The 24600-nt window shown below is 47.0% G+C and overlaps 1 protein-coding gene across 23 annotated transcripts in view; it reads right to left on the reverse strand.

The window, feature by feature from the left end:
* Positions 1 to 417: 417 nt before the first annotated feature.
* TNC (tenascin C) overlaps positions 418 to 24600 on the reverse strand; it is a 72545-nt gene continuing 48362 nt past the window's right edge. For all 23 annotated transcript variants that reach the window (XM_081575183.1, XM_081575151.1, XM_081575162.1 and 20 more), the window contains 11 exons: positions 23863 to 23985; positions 22604 to 22747; positions 20274 to 20393; positions 18009 to 18152; positions 16896 to 17026; positions 12535 to 12667; positions 10750 to 10901; positions 9650 to 9746; positions 8627 to 8788; positions 5249 to 5412; positions 418 to 1134 (listed from right to left, as the gene is read on the reverse strand). In XM_081575183.1, coding sequence (XP_081431309.1) covers positions 1024 to 1134; positions 5249 to 5412; positions 8627 to 8788; positions 9650 to 9746; positions 10750 to 10901; positions 12535 to 12667; positions 16896 to 17026; positions 18009 to 18152; positions 20274 to 20393; positions 22604 to 22747; positions 23863 to 23985 — 1481 coding nt within the window. In that variant the 3' untranslated portion in view covers positions 418 to 1023. The remainder of the gene's footprint in view (positions 1135 to 5248; positions 5413 to 8626; positions 8789 to 9649; positions 9747 to 10749; positions 10902 to 12534; positions 12668 to 16895; positions 17027 to 18008; positions 18153 to 20273; positions 20394 to 22603; positions 22748 to 23862; positions 23986 to 24600) is intronic.

Below are 24600 nucleotides of genomic sequence, written 5' to 3' on the forward strand. Positions count from 1 at the left end.
TCTTTTAAAGTAATAAACTGCTAATTTTGGAAGTGTTGAGCAGGAAGCTGAATCATTTTTTTTAAGTTATTAATTTATTTGGCTGCTCCAGGTCTTAGTTGCAGCTCACGGGAACTTTAATTGAGGCGCGGGGGTCCTGGTTCCCTGTGCAGGGACTGAACCCAGGTTCCCTGCACTGGAAGGGTGCGGTCTTAGCCACTGGACCACCAGGGAAGTCCCTGAATCTTAAGTTACAAGCATTTTCCGAACTTGTTCAAATTCAAAAATGTTTTCCTCTTGCAGTCTCCCTTTCCTTCCTCCTCTCCCTCTTGGCCACCACTCCTCCTTACCTCACCCTTCCCTCCTCTCCCACTTTGTTCAGATACATTGTCTTTGGTGGAATTCAGGCTTGACAATCAATGAGAGGAAAACCAACAGTCAAATTTTAAAAGTACTTGTGCTTTTATTAAAAAAAAAATACAATCAGGTACTGTCCAGATGTGTTTTGGAAAGGAAGATCTCTTTAAAAATCCTTAGTTTACATCATCATCATTATTATATTAATAATATTAATCGTATCCTTAAAATTGAAACTGCATTGCTTTTCTGAACGTAAAAAAAGGGACGGCTTCAAGACACACATTGAATCACTGCTAACAAAAATAATGATAATTAATTATACAGCTTTGTGTAAAATACAGCTGGTTCTAAGACAAACTACCCACTGTACAGCCTACCCCGCTCCCATCCCCAGAGCCACCCAAGAGAAGGAAAATCATTGTGATGCTGTCGCTGGAAGACATTTGCTGAATCAAACAACAGAATGGAAACCTGCTGGACACTGTGGTCTTTGGTGTGAAGGAAGTCATCGCGGAGTGGCTGAGGCCAGCGCTGCCGCCGCAGGCCCCGACGGTCCCTGGTCAACTTTAGCTCCTGCCAGACGCCCAGGAGTGGCTTAATGGTCGGACTGCTCGCACCGACGCTTTGGTAAAATTTTCTTCGATCTCTGGGCCCTGCTCCTCTCCCCCAGTTCTCCCCGGAAACTTATGCCCGTTTGCGCCTGCCTTCGAGGTTTCGGAAGTTGCTGGGTCTCAGCTTCATCTCAGCAAACTGGATTGAATGCTCGTGGCCCTTCCAGTGGAACCAGTTAACACCCTGTGAAGGAGAGAAGACCTTCAGGTTGGTTCCCATCAGGCAAGGTGTTCACTGACCATTGCTATTTAGTTAGGGAAACAAAATGAGCCCTGATTCAAACGTATGGATACCAAGGGGGAAGGGGAGGATGAGTTGGGAGACTGGGATTGTCATATATACACTATTGACAACTTTGTATAAAATAGGTAACTATTTATCTAGTTAATAGTAGGTTCTATTAACTAGAACCTACTGTATAGCACAGGGAACTCTTCTCAGTGCTCTGTGATGATATGAATGGGAAGGAAATCCAAAAATGAATGAATATGTATATACGTGGGGCTTCCCTGGTGGCGCAACAGTAAAGAATCCACCTGCCAATACAGGAGATGTGGGTTTGATCCCTGGGTCAGGAAGATCCCCTGGAGAAGGATATGGCAACCCACTCCAGAATTCTTGCCTGGGAAATCCCATGGACAGAGGAGCCTGGCTGGCTACAGTCCGTGGGGTGGCAAAGAGTCAGATATGACTTAGCAACTAAATAACAACAGCAACATATATACATATATATATGTATATATATGTGTGTGTGTGTGCGTGCACATGTAGCTGATTCACTTTATTGTACAGTAGAAACTAACACAACATTCTAAAACAACTATACTCCAATAAAAATTAATTTAAAGGAAAAAGAAGAGCTCTGTTTCGGCTTGACCATTTGGAAGCTCACGCCTGTATCCTGCTGATCTGTTTATTGATTTATATAATGAAAACTTTCAAAAGACCTGGCTGAATCAGTTTTTTTTTTTTTTTTTTTTAACTTTAGGCAGAAGTCACCTGAGTTTGCATTGAACTTTGATCTGCCATCTTGAGATAAAGTGGTGGCTGATGAAACTGGCCATCATTAGGATTACGTGCTGCAGGAATTTGGGTCATGATCAGAGCTTATGGGATTGAGTAGCTATATGCAGTGGGGGTAGGCATCTATACTTCACAGGATTCCTACGACGTGTTTTATGAATAATAGGGGTTGGTATGGTACAGTTCAAAGAACATAGGTGGCCACAAGTTTTGCAACCTGACACATAAAGTTGAATCTTTGTGTTCTTACTTGAGAGATAAATGTCTTGAACAAGTTATCAAAAGGCTCTGGGCCCCGGTTTTACTGTTTTTCTTCTTTAGGGCTAATAGTGCTAACCTTGGAAGGATACTGTGAAGATTAAATGAGTCTATAAAGGAGCTACCACAGTGCTGGGCCCATCAGGGTGCTCAGTAAATATTACTCCCCTACTTCAAGTATGGAGGCATAGCCTCAGCACTCTGGCCAAAGATTTTCCTCAAGAAAAGACTATTTGTCTCAGAGCCTCCTGGGACTCTGCCTGTTGAGTCCCACAGATCCCTTGTCCTCCTAGGGTGGGGGTCAGCTTCAGAGAGTCCTCCTATGGGGTCTCCCCTACCTCCCACCCCAATCCGTGCACTGAGCCTTCTTCTGTTCAGGTTTCGCAGGGCTGGGATGGAACATGTCCACAGAGAAGATAGCGGCTGGTGAAATGGGGGAAAATATAGATGCTTTGTTTAATGCTAATTTTTGGCATTGATTGATACTGGACAGCCTCTGAACCTGACAGGGGGATGGGATCTGAGAACACCCGACTCAATTTAGGGGTGGATGTGTTTGTAATTAACTCAATTTGGTCCTGTGCTCCCTTTCTCTGCCCCCAGCCTCTCCTCCGATTGAGGTTCAGAGCTGGAAGCGAGTCCTCCTTGTACTACGGTGGAGACTGAAGCCAGAGAGGGAAAGGGACTTCACAGAGGCCCCACGAGAGCCAGAGCAGAGGCAGAGCTGGGACTGAGCTCCCGTGACCGCTCTGTGGCCTTTTATGTCAGCCCCTTCTTCCAAAATTGGATGGAAGGATGGAAAAAGAAGTTTCCTTCTGGCATGTAGCTTTGTTTTCCCCTCCCAGAGGACTTTGTGTTACACTGATGTTAGGGAACCAGGAGACAAAGGAGCGCAGTAGTTCTCAGAGTGGATGTATTATCGAGGCCACATATAGGGCGGAGAAAACACAAGACTGGTGTTCAGATGTGTCCTTCAAGTCTTGCCTCCTCTATAAAACAGACACGAAAAGCCTTGTCCTGGTCCCCTCACAGAGCAAAAGTGATGTACACGGGAGAGAGAAGACGATAACGCTTTGAAAAGTGTCAGAAATTATGTCAAGATAAGGTGTACATTTAAGGTCACAACAATCATTTGCAGGTAGTTAACTCAACATAAACACATGTATCAAAATCATTAATAACAGAGCTGTTGTTCTTGTTTAGTCACTAAGTCTTGTCCGACTCTTTTGCGACCCCATGGACTGTAGCCCGCCGGGCTCCTTTGTCCATGCAGCTGGTCAAAACAAAACAACGCACAAAAAAACCCCCAAACCCAGCAACCCAACAGCTGCAAAAAAAAGCCCAAGAACAAAAGTATAACTAAGCAAGATGATGAGATGCTGAATCCTACCTAGAACCCCCGATCAGAATCCCTGGGGCCATCTAGTGTGATTTGGACCTTTGCCTTCTTACAAAGGGACCCCAGATTGCTGGGAGAAATACCAGCAACCTCAGATATGCAGATGATACCACTCTAATGGCAGAAAGTGAAGAGGAACTAAAGAGCCTCTTGATGAAAGTGAAAGAGGAGAGTGAAAAAGCTGGCTTAAAACTCAACATTAAAAGCTAAGATCATGGCATCAGGTCCCATCACTTCATGGCAAATAGAAAGGGGAGTAGTGGAAACAATGACAGATTTTATCTTTTGGGTCTCTAAAATCACTGTGGACAGTGACTGCAGCCATGAAATTAAAAGACACTTGTTCCTTGGAAGGAAAGATATGACAGATCTAGACAGTGGATTAAAAAGCAGAGACATCACTTTGCCGACAAAGGTCAAAGCTATGGTTTTTTCAGTAGTCAGATACGGATGTGAGAGTTGGCCCCTAAGAAGGCTGAGTGCTGAAGATTGATGTTTTTGAACTGTGGTGTTGGAGAAAACTCTTGAGAGTGCCTTGGACTGCAAGGAGATCCAACCAGTCCATCCTAAAGGAGATCAGTCCTGGGTGTACATTGGAAGGACTGATGTTGAAGCTGAAACTCCAATACTTTGGCCACCTGATGCAAAGAGCTGACTCATTGGAAAAGACTCTGATTCTGGGAAAGATTGAAGATGAAAGGAGAAGGGGACAGCAGGGGATGAGATGGTTGGTTAGCATCAGCAGCTCGGTGGACATGAACTTGAACAAACTCCAGGAGAGAGTGGAGGACAGAGGACCCTGGCGTGCTGCAGTCCAGAGAGTCACAAAGAGTCGGACATGACTTAGTGACTGAACAGCAACAACCACGCGGGTTGCAGGCTGGGTAAGTCTTCCTTATACCCAGCCCAGGGATCAGTCTGGATGGCTCTGTGCGAATACCGTTCTCTCCTGTGTGGTGCAGAGGCGGCTGTGAGAAGGGACCATCGTGGTTAAGTAGCTGGGCCCACTTGCCTTAGTCCACTTTTCAAGCACCTGCTCATGTAGGCAGGGCTCAGTGTGAGAAAATGGTTGAATTTGGTTTTGTTAACCCGTTTCCACAGAAACTGCAAAAAAGTCCGTTTCTATGGTTGCAGAAATTGTGTCATAGCATCCTGTATGGTGCAGGGAAATTCAGGGGTGGGGGGTGGTGGCCTGGAGAATTTGGCTCTGTCCCCAGCTTTGGTCCATGACCTCAGGAAAGTCAGCTTTTTATGGACCTCGGTCTTATGATTCATAAGAGGAAGGAACTTAAAATCTGGGATCTTCATTCTGAGATGTTCTTGGGGCTCTGGAGGTGCCTCCGGGCCAGGGCCTGCATCGCCCCTGCTTTACCCGAACAGCCTGCACTGTCATTTGTTTCCTTGTGGGATTCAGACACAGGTAATCCGAGGAAAGCTTTGTGTGTTCGGCATCCCTTTAACCAGTGGTTCTCCTCGGGATCTTCATGGGTGAATACACACTGTCTCTACGGTTTTACCTGGCCTGTGGTGCCATGGACTTCTCCCTGATGTGAAGACACCTGAGGTCTTACCCTTGAGGTCCCTGCCTCCCCTGCCCGGGCCCTTGCAGGCGCTCACCTGACTGTGGCTGTTGTCCCCGTATCTCCCCATCAGGTTGACGCGGTGGCAGTTCTTGTACCAGAAAGCCCCCTTGTAGGACAGGGCACAGTTGGTGATGGCCGAGTCGGTGTCCTTGTCAAAGGTGGAGAAGGATCTGCCATTGTGGTAGGCCATGGAGTCACCTGCGAGAGAGAACGTACAGACTGAGAGCTGGAGCTCCTTGTGGGCTGTGGAAGCCCCAGGGTGACAACCGAAGGGCCTTGGGATGGGCCAGTCTCGAACGGTAGGTCCAGAATTAGGATCCAGCACAGGCCTGGATAGAACATGAGTGCCACCTGGAGCCTCATTTCTGATAGAAGCAGCACGAGATGGTAGAAAGAGGGCTGCAGGTACGTTTGGAGGGTCTCGTTCCAATCCCGTCTTTTTCATACCCTAGCTGTGTCCTTGCACAAATCAAGCCACTTGTGGAACCTCAGTTTTCCCATCTGTAGAATGGAACTAGCATAGCACATTGATTTGATTCAACTCAGGGGGCTGTTGGAACAACTGATATGAAGGTGTATGCTGAACAGGTGGTATGGTGTGCAAACAGCTATGATTGTTGTTACTTTCATGACTTTTTCCATACACTTGATGTAAAGGAACTCAGAAAGTAAGGTGGGAAATCTGTATTTAATAATGATGTGCTTTCCCCCCAAATGCAAGTATTTAGACTTCAATTTTTTTTTCATGTATTTATTTACACTTAGTCGCTCAGTTGTGTCTGACTGTTTGCAACCCCATGGACTGCAGCCCACCAGGCTCCTCTGTCCATGAGATTCTCCAGGCAAGAATACTGGAGTGGGTTGCCATGCCCTCCTCCAGGGATGTGTTTATTTATCACCCCTTTATTCCTAGGTAGCGCTAGTGGTAAAGGATTTGATTCCCAATGCAGGAGACATCGGAGATACAGGTTCAATCCCTGGGTTGGGAAGATCCACTGAAGGAGGAAATGGCAACCCACTCCAGTATTCTTGCCTGGAGAATCCCATGGACAGAGGAGCCTGGTGGGCTACAGTCAGACATGATTGAAGTGACTTAGCACACACGCACTTATTCATTAACTCACACTCACTCGTGCATTCACTTACACATCTAATATTTAGCAAATCCTAATGAGTTTAGTTTTCCACTCTGCCATGCTGCTTTTTCCAGAGCTATCCTGAGCCAGTCTGCCTTAAGTCTCAGCCTACAGAGCCGTACTTACAATCAAACCTTTCAGGTTTTAGATGTCACCAAATAGCTTGTATACTGTACATTTAATTTTCCACAGTGTTGATGGGACCAATTTCCCCTAATTCTTAGACAAAAAGCCTGTTTACATGTAGTGCTACATGGGAATCTAGCTTGTAATTTAACATATTGAATTTTAAGAGTATTTAAGCACCATTTCTGTGTTCTCTGGCTTCCAACCCTAGCCAATGCTGGGCAGAAAAGTTTCAAGACATTGAGGCATTCTATCCTGATTTATTGGAGCAAGTTTTCATAGGGACTTGATAGGGATCTTCCCAACCTGGGGATTGGACCAGGGTCTCCTGCATTGCAGGCAGATTCTTTATCCACAGGGACTTGAGTGCCTTGTTAACTGATGAAGCTACTGAGGCTGGAAGCTAGATATGATGAAACAAAATGCTCTCCTGGGGAGGTGCTGGCTGCCCTCAGTGCACACAGGAGGAGGCGGTTACAAGGGTGAGCTTCTGAAACGAAGGGACAGATTATGGCTCATTTTCTGCCAGAGATACAGAGAGAGATGGGTGGAGGCCACATTCCTGCTGCCTGCTTGCCCGAGGTGCCTTTGCTTGCCCTGTAACAAGATCTTCCTTGCCTGAAGCCATCTCAACAAAAGAGGTATTTGTTGCTAGGTAATAAAATGTCAGAATTCCTTGATGGATGCAAGAATGAAAACAATGTTTGCTCCAGGTCTCTCTCTTCATTACCACCACCAGCCTGATCTCTAAAGAGCTCCGACTCTCCTTAGGTTGAGACCTGCTTCTGGCAAACCATACCTGGAGACTTTTCCCATTATGGGTGTGTTCTTTCAGGGCCCAGAGGTTGGGAATGTGCTATAGCATCTGTCTCCTCTGTTCTCATAAATGTAATGGGGAGCCACCCCAAAGCAGGCAGGAGGTTGGCATGGGGTGGTCACGCTCTTACACTTGATCTCCCTTGTTACCAAAACCACCTGTCAGCAGCTAGGCTTGTCCCCTGGGCCCACCTTCCTCAAGCTGTTACATCTTGGGCAAATCGCCAAACTTCTCTGAGCCTCAGTTTCCTGATCTGTATAAGAGCAATATCTCCCTGGAGATAAATATATATATATATCTACCATACATATATGATCTGTATATGTATCCTATATTATATAATATATATTGCAAATGAAATGAGGTTTTCCTGGTGGCTCAAATGGTAAAGAGTCTGCCTGCAATGCAGGACACCCAGGTTTGATCCCTGGGTTGGGAAGATCTCCTGGAGAAGGAAATGGCACCCTACTCCAGTGTTCTTGCCTGGAGAATTCCATGGACAGAGGAGCCTGGTGGGCTACAGTCCAATGGACTGAGTGACGAACACTTTCACTTTCACAATGCATATGAAATAGCAGCAAAAAGAGGCTGCCACCTCATTTGCCTGAATGCATATGGTTTCCTTATTTGTTTCTCTTGTAACGTGGTGCCAGAGAACCACACAAAGGAAATTTCAAGTCAAAGACATCTTCAAAACCTAAGCTAGGTTCTTTACTGGTCAAAGAGTGAAGGACTGCCAGACAGGTAGGGAGCTTCTCTGATCATGGGGATGTGCCAGCTGAGGCTGGAGGGCCATGTGGCAGGAAGGTCTTAGAAAAGATTCACCCAGGTGGGTAATGGAGTGGACTGTCTGCTACTCAAAGCACAGGCCACGGACCAGCAGTGCCACCAACAGTGGTATCATGAGGGCCTTTATCAGAAATGAGGCATCTCTGTTTAACCCCAGACACACTGGGACAGCTCTCCCCCAGGGGTCATATGCGTGTAATAAACAGAGAGGCACGGGAGTGCATGAGTATTAAGGCTCCCAAGACGCTGCTTGCCTCTCCGTCTAAAACTAGTATCTAAACACGGATTAGAAAAAGATACATTTTTTGAGTGACAGTAGGTAGCTACAAATACGTCTGAAATGTCGTTTCCCAACCTACCCTAGGTTTTGGCCACCAAGTCTCTGCCTAGCCTTGTTAAATTGTAGTTCTGCCAGGTTAGTACCTATCAAATGTCTGTGGATAAGTGGATGGGCTGATGAAGGAAGGACTGCTGAGCGGGGGAACTAGCTGACACCCCGAGACGTGTTCGAGGTCCCGCGGGCCCCGCGAGAGGCTGTGCGTACCTGCCGTGCCGCTGTACCCCTCCACCTTCAGCCGGTAGCGTGTCCGGGCATCGCCCACGCTGAACTTGTCGTAGACGGCGTAGGCCGACTGCCCGTGGTCCCGCAGGTCCACCCGGAGCTCGTACTGCCCCTGGGCTGTGATTTTGCTCAAAGTGTCCAGCCCTGTGGACGACAGGCGAGGGTTACCGAAGAAGCACAGTGGCCGAGGCGCTCATTCCTCCGCACTGCGTGAGAGCAGCGGCTCCGCGTGTACGAAAGAGCTTTGCGTGAAACAGCCTGGTCGGCTCTTCGCTGTTGCAACACCAGGTGACACATGTGCAGTGTCTGAGCCTCAGTTAAAACTGAGTTGACCTCTTTGCCCTGCCAATCTCCTAGTGAATTGTGAAGATCAAAGGAAGTAAGGTGGAGAGCGTACCTTTTCCACTGTAAGGCTCGTTACCGTGAAAGGCAATGGGGCAGATAGTCCCAGGCTCAGATGCTGGAATGTAGGACGTGCCCTATGCCAGGGGCAGGTTGTTGCAAAGTGTGAGTCACAGTGGGGGGATGGGTGATGCCCAGCACTTGTAGTGCTGGCTGAGAGAATTCGAGTGCCACTCAAATCTTGATTGGCCAGATCCCTACGGTCAGCAGCTTAACTTCTTTGGGGCTGTTTTCCCAGGTGCAAGATGGGAACTTTGTATACTGTGGGGCTGCTGTGAGGCTTGGAGGCTGTGGCTATGAGGGACCCAGTCAGCACAGGTGAAGGACATCAGTGAGGATAATGCTCTAAGTGGCCCAGGGGTTGACTTAAAGCTAGGCTTATTCTTAGGGTCGGGCTGTTGGCTCTCCTTCGATCAGATTTTTATTTTTAATGACCCAGAGAATGTCAAGTCTTTTCCATTGAGAATCTGAAATTCTGTGTCGACCACTAGAGCTATCATTTCCTCCTAATCCGTCTCCCTCCCACGTTTCGCCGTGGGTTAGGACAGATGACAGGGAGGGCAGGAATGGGCGTCTGGGGCACGAACACACAGGCTGTATTACCAAGCCAGAACTCTTCTTTTAGATCCCCAAATCCAGCAGTGTAGGCCTTCCAGTTTCGATAGAAGTCCTCACGTCCATTTTTGCGTCTCAGGAACACCTATAAACACAACCAGTGAATCCGGGTGAGCTTAAGCCATTGAAGGAACAAGAAGACATCTTTCTGAGAGGAGGAAATACTCACTGTGGGACCGGCACCTGCCCCCACCTCTGTCCTCACTAATCTGCCGTGCAACTCAGCGCACGCACGTCACCCCCCCTCTCGGGTCTGTGTTCTCCCCCGAGAAACAGATGAAGAAGACCACCAGCCAGCTTGGGGTGATTGTGATGTGTCCGTGTAGGCCGTACATGTGGGGACAGGGTGGGTACGGGAACTCAGTGACCCTCCTGCTCAATTCTGCTGCCAATCTAAAACTGCTCTAAAGAATAAAATTTAGTAATTAAAATATTCGTTGGAAGGACTGATGCTGGAGCTGAAGCTCCAGTACTTTGGGCATATGATGTGAAGAGCTGACTCACTGGAAAAGACCCTGCTGCTGGGGAAGACTGAAGGCAGGAGGAGGAGGGGGCGACAGAGGATGAAATGGTTGGATGGCATCACTGACTCAACGGACACGAGTTTGAACAAGCTCCAGGAGATAGTGAAGGACAGGGAAGCCTGGCGTGCTGCAGTCCATGGGGTCTCAAAGAGTCGGACACGACTGAGTGACTGAATAACAGCGATAATTTTAAAAAGTACTACTTAGCTCATATGGTAATGGGACTGAAATCATTCATGGGAAACTCTTAGCATGGCAGTGCCTGGTAGATGGCCAGTGTTAATCAGTAAACTTAATGGGCTCGAGGACCACTGCCATTTATACATCACAGAGCAGTCTGAGGATCAAATGAGATAAATTATGAGAAAATGGGGAACTGCTTTTTATCCTCAGCTTCTTTCTCATTACTTTAAGAGAGAATTCCTGAGTGTTTCCGTGTGACAGGCACGGTCTTGCAAACCCTCAGGCACATTAGGGTCAGAGGGCACGGAGGGGACCTCCGCCTCTCCTCTGCCCTGACCCCTCCTGTCTGAGAGGCCTGGAGCCTGTCTCCATGATACTTACGATCCATCCACCCCCGTCAGAGGTCATGTCACAGAAGACTTCCTGCTTCTGGGTCTTGTTGTTGTTCAGATAAATGGTGTAGACGCCAGAGGTCGTGTCTCCATTCAGCATTGCCTGGGAGCAGTCCCTGGGGAATCGGTACAGGACTCCAACTGCAGGATGAGAAGGAGGAGTGATTCTCGGAGCAGGAGCTTTCAAGTCACAGGTCAAGTGCTTATTGGCTAGACGCCTAAGGACAAGCACCTCCACCTTTCTGAGACTCTGTTCTCTGTTGTGGAAGGAGGAGGGTTAAAGCTATTTTGTGGGAGTGCAGTGAGGTGCAGAGGTTATGGATAAAAGGGACCCCTTTCAGCCTTTTATACCAATGGAAGCCACCATGATATCAGTGGGAGGAGGGCTGATCTGCTTGAGGGCTGTGTGTCAGATTGACTGTGATCAATCAGGAGCATCCAGGTAGCACCTGATGAACACTGATGGACACCCAGGTGTTGGCCAGGATGACTGGGTCTCTAGCACCCAGGGGGCGGCTCACTGTGGGTCAGGACACTCTGGCAGGCTGCATGCATCTCAGACTCTTCAGAGGATTCTGAAGCCAAAGACAAGGAAGGGTTCTAGTTCTGAACTTGCTGCTTCCTTGCTTTCAGACGCTGGAGACATCATATAACTGCTCTGAGCCTGGGAATCTTAGAAGGCTAACATAGGAATGTCTGGGGAATTTCTATTTGTGGTAACGTGGTGCAAAAAATTAAACACTTAATAGAAATGGACGATCTTGGGGCCTATTGAGAAATGATGGTTATAGCAGCTCTTTTTTGTTGTTGTTCTGACCTTTTCAATGTATGGTACCTTCCCCTGAGGTTGTCCCATTAGGTATTTTCTTGTCTGTTTCACAACCTGGTCTGAGAGCATCTTAGGGCACATTCAGATTTTTGGTGCTCTTAGCACCTGGCATGAGATCTGGAAGAGAGGTGCTTTAGCATCTGCCCCGCCTTCAGCAATGACCAGAGTGAAGGGTGGCGGGCAGGAGGCAGCACTGGGAAACAGTCCGTACACCCAGTTCAAGGCTCTCCAAAGGCCCCCTGCTCCCTTCCTCCTCTCCATTAATAGAACCTCTTGCACATTTGCCATCTGCAGAGAACATCCAGTGGCTGGCTTTGGGTGTGGTTCCCTGCTCCTGGAACACCTGAGCCCAGGCCAGACTCTGACTCATAGTATAACCCTGAGCAGGTCATTTAGTCTCTGGGGGCCTCTGTTCCCCACCAGAAAACTGGGCATGATAATCCTGGCCTATGTGGGAGACCTGTTTGTGATGTTAGAGGATGAGCAGGCTTTATAAATGCCCACATGCTGAAGGAGAACTCTGAGCTTATAGGGAGCCCCAACAGTGGCTACCCACCGGGCTAGGGGTCCAATACAGAGATTCTCACAGGTCCTTGTGAAGAAGGGATCACGATTAATCCCGTTATGTGGATAAAGAGACTGACACTTGCAGAATGGCAGTAAGTTTCCTCCATCACACAGAGCAGGGGGAGATGGGGAGTGGCTCCAGCTGTTCCCACTGCTGGCCCTCCTTCCCACCCACCACGAGGCCTGTAACCTGCTACATCCACATTCCTCTGGCTTTTCAGGTAATTGCAGGTAATTGATGTCTATCAAAATGTGATAGAAGCATTTAAAGTAGCAGTCAGAGGAGAAGCAGAGGGTTGGTTCAGGCTCACAGAGTGTGATCTCAGGGCCCGGCCACCCGTCCCCCTGCCCCCCACTCCCCACCCCGGAGCCCCTTACTCGTGGTGAAGGTGGTCTTGACGGTCTTGCTCCTCAAGGTCCCGTTCAGTGCCTGAATCCTGGCGGTGTAGTAGGTGGATGGGCTCAGATCCGTCAGGCTGTAAGAGGTGGTGGCTGGATCCACAACAACTTCCTAAGGGCAGAAGAAAGATGCAATAGCCTTTGGCCACATAAATCCGCAGGGTATAGACAATGTATTCCTTTATTCACCCATCCATTCATTTCTTTGTTCAGCAAGAATCCACTGAGCCCCACTCTGCCAGGCTCCACGGTCATGTCAGGGACTTAGGGTGCACTGTGAGCAAAGCTCCTGGGGCCGGAAGGGGCAGAGCAGATTCAGGTCATAGGAGGAGGCAACGAGCTGCCTCAACCATACTTCACTGAGGGGAGCAGCAGAAGGGGTGGGCAGACACCAGATTATGAAAGACCTTCAATGCCAACCTACGGACTTTGAAGTTTATCATGATAAGGAATGGAGGTTCCTGGAAAGTTCTTTGAAAAGGTGAATACCATGATCTCAGCTTAATCTGGTAGGAAGATGAATCACACAAAAGGCAAAGGTTTAGACTTTGAGACCAGCTAAGTCAGTCGTCTCTAACATGGCTCTTTTTCACAGCCCTCTGGGAAGCTTTAAAATAACTAATACAGCCACTATGGAGAACAGTGTGGAGATTCCTCAAAAAACTGGAAATAGAACTGCCATATGACCCAGCAATCCCACTGCTGGGCATACACACCGAGGAAACCAGAATTGAAAGAGACACGTGTACCCCAGTGTTCATCGCAGCACTGTTTACAATAGCCAGGACGTGGAAGCAACCTAGACGTCCATCAGCAGACGAATGGATAAGGAAGCTGTGGTACATATACACAATGGAATATTACTCAGCCATTAAAAAGAATACATTCGAATCAGTTCTAATGAGGTGGATGAAACTGGAGCCTATTATACAGAGTGAAGTAAGCCAGAAAGAAAAACACCAATACAGTATACTAACGCATATATATGGAATTTAGTAAATCAGTAAAGATAACCCTGTATGCGAGACAGCAAAAGAGACACAGATGTATAGGACTGTATTTTGGACTCTATGGGAGAGGGCAACGGCAGGGTGATATGGGAGAATGGCATTGAAGCATGTAAATTATCATATGTGAAATGAATCACCAGTCCAGGTTGGATGCATGATACAGGGTGCTTGGGGCTGGTGCACCAGGATGACCCGGAGGGATGGGATGGGGAGGGAGATGGGACAGGGGTTCTGGAAGGGGAAACATGTACACCCGTGGCGGATTCATGTCAATGTATGGCAAAACCAATACAATATTGTAAAGTAAAAAAATAGATAAATAAAAAATAAATAAATAAAATAAAACAGTGCCTGGGCTCCATTCTAGAATGACTGAATCGTAAGAGCCTGATCAGGGGCGTGATGATGGTGTGAGCTGACCCAGCAGGTCTCTTGTCTGGAACGGACGTGTCCAGGAGAGGCCAAGGCGCACGGCCACTGCAGACCCATCCTAACTACACTTGCAGGCTGTGACTTGTCACTGTGCTGCTGTCCAGAGGAGGGGATCGGTTTCCGTTTTGCAGGAGATCCTCGTTCTTTTCAGATCCTCTTTTTCAAAACGTCTAGTGCCTGTGAAATCACCTTTTAGGAGACGACCCTGCTGTCAGGGACTGGAGTTCAACCTACATTCCTAGCAAACCAAAGACAACAATGCTCTCTACAGCCTGCAAACAGCCACTCGGATTTAGGCAGTAATGAGTCAGTGTGGAGGCCCCTGGAAGCTTCATTGGCATCCTCAACCCCAGTAATGTGACATTCTGATTTTTTCCAAAGTGGGAGTGGGTGGGTGGGTGTGGAGGGGTGAGTAGCTTCAGAGAGGCTAAGAGACCTGGACTCACTCCATGATTTGTCAGTGACAGGGTGGTCTTGCATCTGTCTCCTAACTCCCCATCCAGGACTCTTTCTTCCTCTACCAGGTTGATTTTCTTGAGTGAAACAGATAAAGCTGGGGATTGGACATGCAGGGAAATAGACCCAGGTGAGAGCCCATTTGATGCCAGTGACCTGGTGACTTTTGTGTAGCTTCCAGGTCTGATCCCTGTGGAAGGATAAGGTATAAAGCTGGCTTCCTTAAATTACCTGGGGATACAATTACCTATCAGCTTTCTAAGCTGCTGCACCGTTTGTTTCTAAGCAATTAAGGTAGATCAAAATGAGACTCATGACTTCAGGCAAACAGGATGCCTGACCAGGAAGGCCCTCACAGGCTGGGGAGTCCAATGCACTCATTTTACAGATGTGAACACTGACACCCAGAGAAGGCGAGGGACTTGTCTCTGTTCACACAGTGAACTAGTTCGCTGTTATACCAACTCCAAGAAGGGCCATGACGAAAACTAGAGATGTGTGTCCACTTCTGGTTAACCATAGCATATTGAACACGCCAGTTTATTTCTACCTGCTTCTGATAGCCGTTGAAATGAGAGGAAGAGATGTAAAGTATAAACCCACAGGATGAAGGAGGTGGCAGAGGAGACAGCAACAGGCATGTGATGTCTCTAGAATCTTAATCGGTGAGAAGTGTGGGATGGTGGAGTGACCGCTGAGGCAACAGAACAGAGAAAGCTTCAGTGGATGGAGTCGCTCAGAGGCTGGCTGATGAATGCTGCAGAGCCCAGCAAGCTCAGGAATGGAATGCATGCAAAAGCAAAGATGCCTTTGAAGGCCAGTGTGGGGTGTGGTTGAATGAAGGTTTGTTTAAAACTTTGTACAATAAACAGATTCCCAGTTCTCTCCATCCCCCAGCAGTCTGAAAGCCTTCCTAGCACAGGTGAAAGGCTGAGGTTTTCTCTCTGGAGAGGCTGAGGTAGAGAGGAGACTCTGGATTCAAATCTATCATGCCCAGCTGCAGGGGAGCCTCAGGTGCTGCACTGGCTAGAGGAGAACTGAAGGTGTATACACAGTGGGAGCTCAGGCCTCTTCTCCAGCGAGGCTTCTGGCATCCTGGTTTGAAGGAGTTTTGTGGAGGATCCTCCAAGGAGAGTGATGAGCTTAAGAAAAAGGGCTTACAGTCCTGATGCTTGGGAATCCTCCCAAGAAAATTGCTGGGTATGTGCCGAAGAAATGATGCTTTTGACCTGTGGTGTTGAAGACTCTTGAGAGTCCCTTGGACTGCAAGGAGATCCAACCAGTCCATCCTAAAGGAAATCAGTCCTGAATATTCATTGGAAGGACTGATGCTGAAGTTGAAACTCCAATACTTTGGCCATTTGATGTGAAGAACCGACTCATTGGAAAAGACCCTGATGCTGGGAAAGATTGAAGGCGGGAGGAGAAGGGGACGACAGAGGATGAGATAGTTGGATGGCATCACCAATGCAATGGACATGAGTTTGAGTAGGCTCCAGCAGTTGGTGATGGACAGGGAAGGCCTGGTGTGCTGCAGTCCATGGGGTCTCAAAGAGTCAGACATTACTGAGTGACTGAACTGAACTGACTGTACCCAATCACTCTATAGTGAGCGCCAAAGTTGACAAGCCCTTTCTGTGCACTTAGACCTCCCAATCAGCTATTTCATTCTTGGCTCCAGTACAAAAAGGTCAACTGACATTAGGGGCAAGTCTCCAACATGAAAAATGGTGACCCAAGTCAAACCAAACAGCAGCAAACCAGAAAAGAGACCTTGAAGGAAACGCACTGCAGGCAGAGGAAGAAAATACCAAGAACATATATTCTTAGAGTTAAAGAGAAGAAGATACAGGATATAGAAACAATATGCTAGAAAAAGGTCAACGTGCAGAAAACAAGGAAAAGATCTTGGAAATGTAAAGGATGGTGACCAACATGAAGACATCAATAACACGTTTAGAAGGTAAAGGTTAGAAAACTTCTTTCACTTTCAAAAGTTATTTCAAGTTAAAAAGTAGAAGGAAAAAAATCCATGGGTAGAGAATATAAATAAAAACTGCTGTAAACAGTTGATGTCATAAGCACATGGTGATATGTATATCATTATGGAATGCAATGATGGCATCTGTGAGATATATGGCAAAGATGCAGAAGAAGCTTTTGGCCTTTGCTCAATAAAACACTAAGGGACAAAGAGTCCAGTTCCTAAAATGTCCCAACCTTGGCTGGCTATCAAAACTGAAGTCTGGTTAAAATGAGACTGGGAGGCTACAACTTGTGATTCAGAAAGTCTGGCATGGTGTCCCATTCCTACTAATTTCTTTCCAGCTCCCCAGTCACACTAGAGTAGGAGAAACAGACTTCAGATAATTCTTCCTGACTTTGAGACTCATCTAACTGTTTCATTCAGCCGTGGGGATTTGTTTATATACATCAAGATACCTTGACTGTACCATCCACAGATTCATACACCAATAGGTAACCAGTGACAGATGCCCGGGGAGGTCTCCAGGTGAGGAGGGCAGTTTCCGACTGAACCTCCGTAGCAGTGAAGTCTCTTGGAGAATCGAGGTCTGGAGAAGAGAAGACATTTAATATCAAATAAGTCAGCAGGTGTGGGCTTCCCTAGTAGCTCAGACAGTAAAGAATCCCCCTGCAATGTGGGAGACCTGGGTTTGATCCCTGGGTTGGGAAGATCCCCTGGAGGAGGGCATGGCAACCCATTGCAGTATTCTTGCCTGGAGAATTCCATGGACAGAGGAGCCTGGCGGGCTATAGTCCGTGGGGTCACAAAGAGTTGGACACGGCTGAGCACATAACACAGCACAGGTCATCAGGTGTAGGATAAAGTCCCTGGCTGGGTATCAGGAGGCCTGAGTTCAAGTCCTTTCCCTAGCACTGACCTATGTTACTTCGCGTGCAGCCTTCCCCATCTGTAAATGAAGAGGTTGAGCCACATGACCTCTAAAGACATACGTTCTCTGTGTTTCAGCTCATCAGGCCATGTTTTCCTGAGCCCAATAGGATTGCAACTGGCTTTAGTTGAATCGGGGGAGAAAGACACAGCCATGAACATAATTAGAATGCTTCTTGTTTGTTTCTAAAGAGAACAGATGAATGCTGGTATTGGCTCTCACCCCTACTCAGTGGACACTCCTTCCATTCCTTGGCCTGTTGCAGTCTAAAAAAAAGATCTCAGTGTATATAGAAACTCAGCGGATATCTAGGAAAATTTGCCTTTAAAATCTTTCTCTTAAAAATATTTCCCTGCCTAGAACATGGATCATTAACTACTGGGTTTAGGGCCAGTGGGGACTGGTTTTCCACTTAAAAAGCCCTCCTCTTAAAATCATTTCCTAGTCTGTGGGGAGAGCAAGGTCATTTCAGTTCAAAAGGAAATGGTGTGTTTCTTAAGGTCTTGATTAAGGAGGCACTGGTGGATTGAGCTGCTGCTGATGTCATCACATTTCAGGGAGCTGACTTGAGAAATAAGAGATGGAGAGGGATACTGTTAAAGATAGAGGCAGTGGGTAGGCTTTTTCCAGCTCTCAGTACCTGTGGTGAACTTGGTAGTGATGGTTGAGCTCTTCTGGGGCCCTTTCTCTGCAAAGATCCTCAGTGTGTATTCCGTGGCAGGCTCGAGATTGGTCAGTGCATACTCCACCGTGTTCCCGGACACCGTGCGGGTAATTTCTGGCACTATACAGGAAATATACACACCATAGCAGTTACCTCTCCCTGTCTGGGCCATCAGTGGGCTTGGCCAACAGTGCACACACCTCGTAACACAGACACTTTCAGCAGTCCTACAGAAAAGCAGGTTTGATTTCTGAGATGACTCACACTCCTTTCTCTCTCTTGAGCACTCACTTCGTATACAAAGGATTTATCCTATGGTGACTGGATTTTTCCAGGCACCAAATCAGAAGGAAGAGGAACTAGGGATCAGAAGACTTTGCACATGGTACCCTTGGGACAGTGTTGCACAGGATCCAGCTAGAGGAGAGTTGCAGGTAACATCCCCATGCCTCAGGTTACCCAGATTTAATTTGTCCCATTGCTTGCTCTCCCATTTTTTCCCACTTATTCTCACATCATTTTATAACTTGCCAAATGTCATATCTTTAGGCTAGGGAACCAGAAAAATCAGGTGGCATAGACAGACCAAAACCTGATTACTGGCTCTCAATCCCATTGGATCAGGACCAAGGGTGGACCCCAAGCCATGGTGTCCAGGGGTCACCTTCCTCATCACAGGTAACCAGCTGGCCTGGCTGGCCAAGGACTAAGAGGTTTCCCAGGGTATGGGATTCAAAAGGCTAAAACTGGGGAAGTTCGGGGGAAACTGGGATGAGATGTTCACCCTCCTTGTCATCCATGATCCCCCTCCACACACACACACACACACACACACACACACACACACACTCTTCTGGATGAAGACATGTCTATGCCTGCATCCACAGTTTCCATGATTCCCATGAACTATACTCTGGTTTATTTTAGGTGAGACAACATCATCTTCCCTGACTTGCAAGAGTTTGCTCACAGGGAATATTTAAAAATAGAAAAGTATAAAAAAATAAACCCGAGAATTCTTCTAGCCCCACCGCAGCTTTCCTCCATCCTCACAAGGAACTCTCTCTCATAAGAGGCTGCCAGGGCTGAGTTAAGACTTTCAGAGATCCCCGCGCAGCTCATGGTGTGCGCTCACGTTGTTACTGAAAGTAAAGCAATACTGAACCATCAGATATGAAACTCACATATACTGTGAGATAAAAATAACATATTTTTTCCTAATCTAGTTCATGAAAAATAGGGATTTGTTCTTTGAAAAGGAATCTCTCTTTTTTTCTCTCTTATTTGTATTTAATTTTACGTTCAAGTGGCCGTAATTCACTGGTGCCCCAAACAAGTTATCAATATTGAATCTGCCAGCTGAATAAATGGGCACAGATGGTTGCAAAGACAAGGAGAGATCATTTCTGATTTCTTAATCAGATCAGCACTAACTGGCCCGTCTGTGGCATCCAGGAAATGCAGTCTCCCCGAAGCTGCCTGAAGTAGTCTATTTCAGATTTTAGATTGTGGACTCCTTTGTAGGAAAGAGATGAGAGCTGTGCCTGTAGAGGGTGGCTCACTGTGACGGCAGATATCAGCAGGAGAGGAGCAACAGGCTGGAGATGCACCCTCTGCTTTTCTTTAAATGGCCTGTTGGCCTCCTTGATATAGTCGTGGTGTTGATGCTCTTTCGTTTGACCACAGCAGGAAGATGCAGGTTGGGCCGCTCTCCCCACCACTTGCACAGCCCCCTTCACACCCATCCATTCACCAGCGCCTGTCCCAGCCCACGAGTCTGTTCTCAGGTGGCAACTGAGAACCATAAGGACATTGCTGGACTCACCAACCTACCCATGCATCTTTGTACATCAATCCTAAAGGAAATCAACACTGAATATTCACTGAAAGAACTGATGCTGAAGCTGAAGCTCCCGTACTTTGGCCACCTGATGCGAAGAGATGACTCCCTGGAAAAGACCCTGATGCTGGGAAAGATTGAAGGCAGGAGAAGGGGATGACAGAGGATGAGATGGTTAGACGGCATCACCGACTCAATGGACATGAGTTTGAGCAAGCTCCAGGAGATGGTGAAGGCCAGGGAAGCCTGGTGTGTGCAGTCCATGGGGTTACACAGAGTTGGACATGACTTAGTGACTAAACAACAAAAACAACCAAAAGTGGCACAAAGAAAGAAGAACAGGAAGTTTAGAGCTGGACAGACATTCCTCAGAGAGGGGAGGGTCTTGGACATGACCTTACCTTTCTCCCCTGTGTAGGAGATGACATAATTATCCACAGGGGCGATGGCTGGCTGCCACATGGCCAAGGCTTCTGAGTCAGTGATGTTGGCTGTTACCAAGCTAGATGGGCCATCCAGAGCTGCAAGGAAACATAGTGATGTGTTGGAGAGGTAGTCAGCCATGGGGTAGGACATCAGACCACAGCTACTGCGCTGTCTACCCTGCTCCTGGACTCCTGATGTGGGACACAGTGTCGGAAGCATGGAAGAGTTCTGACCTTGGAGCCAGGACAACCCGAGTTTGAGACATGACTCCTTCCCTTGCTGTCTGGGTCATCTTGAGTCTCTGTTTCTCATCTGTAAAATGGGTATAGAATCTCTGCTTGGCATTGTCTTCAGTGATACTTTGGTTTTCACATGATATTGTAGGTGGAAAGGTGCTCGGTGAACTGCAAAGAGCTGTACACATGACAAGCACTTATATTTATAGTTCACGTTACTTTCTCCGGGAAAGACCTTATGAAAACAGGATGGGTACAGAGGGAAGGCTGCCTATGACGTCTTTGGTTTTGAGTAATAGCTCTGGTTCGGTGGGCTGTGGAGAACACGGAGGCAGGCTCCGGGGGCTCGTGGTCCCAGGCTCTACCTTGGATTCCCTGTTGTGGGTCTGTGTGCCTTTGGGTCATTTTCCTTCTCCACCTCCACACCTCACTCGCCTCAGTTGTCACAGAGTGGCTGCTCTAAGGATGAACTAGACGATGTGTGTGAAGTGTGCTTGGGGCAGCACTCAATAATCACAGTTGGTCTTAACAAGACTGTTAAAGTTATCTGGAGTCTTCAGAAGGATTCCTAAATGACTTGTGCTGAGAAGGGATAGAGAGTCACAGTTCTTGGCCCTTTGAACTGACCACTGCTACAACCGACACCCCCTTCTTAGAAACCAACCTAAATGTGGCTAGTTTCCGATTTCGTTCACATTTATGACTCAGTTACCCCGGGACCACAGCTCTGGGAAGATGGAGGGCAGCCATCATCAGCTGACTTCACAGCTGAGGTGCCTGAGCCCCAGGAGATGAAACAGCTGGCCTGAGGGTCTCAGGAAGTGGTGGAGTAATTTGGGGGCACCCACCCCGTCCACCCAGAGGTCCTTCCTGTCTCATCTTACACCCCAGAGGTCCTTCCTGTCTCATCTTACACGTACAGAATCTCCTTTAACAATGAGGACAATGGGGCCTCCAGAGGAAAAAGATCCAGGCTTTGCAATCAGTTGCCATGGAGAAGCCACAAATGAAAGACTTCTAGGCGGGGGATGAGGATCTGTGTGGCAGGGTGGGCAGGACTCCGGGTTCAGACGGGAGGGTTTAATTGCATATTAGCAACCCTTTTAGACTATTAGGATATTTTTTAAATTTCCTGTGAGGTCCATTCTTCAGATCCCTTAACGGATTAGGCAAGATAATTGCTCATATATCAAAGGATAAATTGTTTAGAGACATGGGAGCCTGAAGAGAAATTTTCCACTTCATTCTTCTTCAATGCAATTCATTATTTTTTCCCTCCTTACAATGTGCTGTACAAATCAGGTTATAATAGGAAAATCATCCTTTATCTAAGAGGAATGCACAGTTTGGAGGCAGACTGACCGAAGTTCAAGTTTGCTTCCAGCATTTACTAGTTATGTGGACTTGGCCAAGGCATGTAATTGCCCTGACCTCAGTTTTTACCTCTGTAAAATGGGAAGGATATTAGCTAGGAGAAGGATGTTAGCTATATTAGTTTACATGGGAATGGTTGAGTAACAGCCCTGAAATACTGGGGCTGCAGTATTTCAACAACAAATCGAGAGTTGTTACTTTATAGCTATAACCATTCACATGTCTGTGTGAAGCATCTACTTGGAAGGGTCCTTGTGGTGGTCCCTGCACTACCGAGGAAGGGAAGGAGGTGTATTAATGTGTGCAATGATCTACATTTACAGATGCTTTACATACACAGTTTTCTAAGGTTCTTATAGCATCCTGCAAGGAAGAAGAATTGCACCCATTTTACAGAGAAGGAAACTAGACCTTCAGGACATTAACTGATAGCTCGTGTATCTAGAAATGGCAGAACCTGGGATTTACACCAGGTCAGTATGACTCCCCAGCTTCTGCTCTTTTCCCCACAATTCCTTGGGAAATGGTGGCCCAGGGAGGCTGAGGATGAAGCTCAGAAGAGGCTACAACTGCGCCAGAAGTGAGACCTCTGGTGCTTCCGAGCCAGCCCACTTTCCACTAGAATTTCCTAAACAAAAACATTTTTCTTCTAACTGCTGAATCATGAGCAATGATCCTGAAGGTGAGAAAAACACCTGTGGTGAGCGTCCCTGAGACAGGCTCGCTTTCCTCAAAGCCCTTCAGGGCGATGACGCTGACCAGGTAATCCGCTCCGGGTAGGAGTCTCAGAAGCCTGGTCTGGGTCTTGGTCCCATCCACAGTCACCGCTGAGGGTGTACCTGCAACACAGGAAAAGCAGGATGGGAATGGTGAACCTCACTGAAACTTAAACACACCTGTCCCAAGAATGGGCATAACTGGTTTGAGTGACACTAAGCCTTTATCCAACACCATTTTGTTCACTTCTTCTCATTTGCTCCTACCCTCTGGCATAAGAGAAGAGGTTGTACTCTTTGTATAACGTTTTTTTCCATTCATGCAGAGGCCAAAAACTAAGCCAGGGGAGGAAAAATTATGAGGTCACAATGTGCTAAAAATGGCAAGTTTCCATGCAGTGGAGAGCTGGCATGTTGTACAAATTTTATTTATCTATTTCTTCCCACAAAGGATACGAGAAGCTCACTATGTAATGTATATCTGATATATTTAATCTATTGTACTCGCTTAACTATATATAGACTTATCTCTTACTAGCAGATATTCTACTATTGAAGAAGATGGTCATGGTCTAATTTGTACTCTTGTATCTATTAAAAAGTCCAAAATTTATATTTTTTAGAATCTGGGGGCTGGTGAGGAGCTTGTGTGTCAGTTGACCAAACTCCCTACAGAGATGCTATAGTGTGTCTCTGAAGAGACAATCATCTTTGTATACACTTTGTATACACTTATCAACTATCATCTTTGTATATACTTCCATTAACAGGGAGCTCACTACCTCCCAGAACGTCTTTAGATAGATTTGAATATGCTTCCCCCCCCACCCCCACCCCGTGGTCTCATGTTCTCTATTATAGCCCGTGTGCCTGAACTAGGACTTTCAACTCTGCAAAGCCACAGCTTCCCATCCTTTGCTGAGACAGACAGATTTGGGGACCAAGAGGCAAAGATCAGTTTTGCCAAGAAAAAAAGGTCAATGGGTTTAGAGTCTTCTATCCTTGTGTGAAAACATTATTGGGGATCTATTGTTCATAGAATTTTAGAATTATGAGACTGGAAATGATCTTTATAACACGATCCCTCACAGTATAGTGTCTTTCAAGGATCTCACAGAACTTTCCAAGTGAAGTCTATTCAGATGGTCTCAAATATGACGAAGGAGGATGAAATTGTCAGAGTCACGGTTCCACCCAAACACTCCAGATCCCTTCCCTCTCCCCACCGAGTGCCCTACCTCCTGCAATGGGCACGTAGGTAATCCGGAAGCTCTCCACCTGGGTAGTGGGTGCCATCCAGCTGACAGTGGCTGCGTTTTCAGTGATGTCTGAGAAAATGATTTCCTTTGGGGAGCCCATGGCTGTTGAGGAGAAAGCACAGGAAAAACCCAGAAACAGTTAACTCTCTTGCTCATCAGTGATTCTTCCTAAATTCCTTATCCATGAAAGCTCAGTTCCTAGTTTACATCCGAGCCAAGCCTTTAGGATGGAAGATGTGGTGATCTGTGGTCAAGTTATGACTTGATGGAAACAATTGCTCTTTCATTCAGGTACAGGGCCCAGAGCTGCAGAGCTGCCATTTGGTTTCATCCAAGAAGAATGTTAGCACCATAGCTGATGTCTAAAAAGTGAGGGTAAGTGGGAAGTTTCACAGTTTCAAATAACCTCCTTTCATTTTTGATGTTTAGCATTTTTTTTTCCAATCTTTGTCTTTTAGTTCCTTTTATCAAATGATACCAAGTCTTGATGGGGGCTTCCCTGGTGGCTCAGATGGTAGACAATCTGCCTGCAATGTGAGAGACCCGGGTTTGATCCCTGGGTCTGGAATATCCCCCGGAGAAGGGATTACTACCCACTCCAGTATTCTTGCCTGGGGGATTCCACGGTCAGAGGAGCCTGGTGGGCTACAGTCCATGGCATTACAAAGAGTCCGACAGGACTGAGCGACTAACACTTTCACTTTCAAGACTTGATAA

Source organism: Giraffa tippelskirchi, chromosome 1 (genome assembly GCF_054371585.1).
Source record: "Giraffa tippelskirchi isolate mGirTip1 chromosome 1, T2T-mGirTip1v1.2.pri, whole genome shotgun sequence".
Classification (NCBI taxonomy): domain Eukaryota; kingdom Metazoa; phylum Chordata; class Mammalia; order Artiodactyla; family Giraffidae; genus Giraffa; species Giraffa tippelskirchi.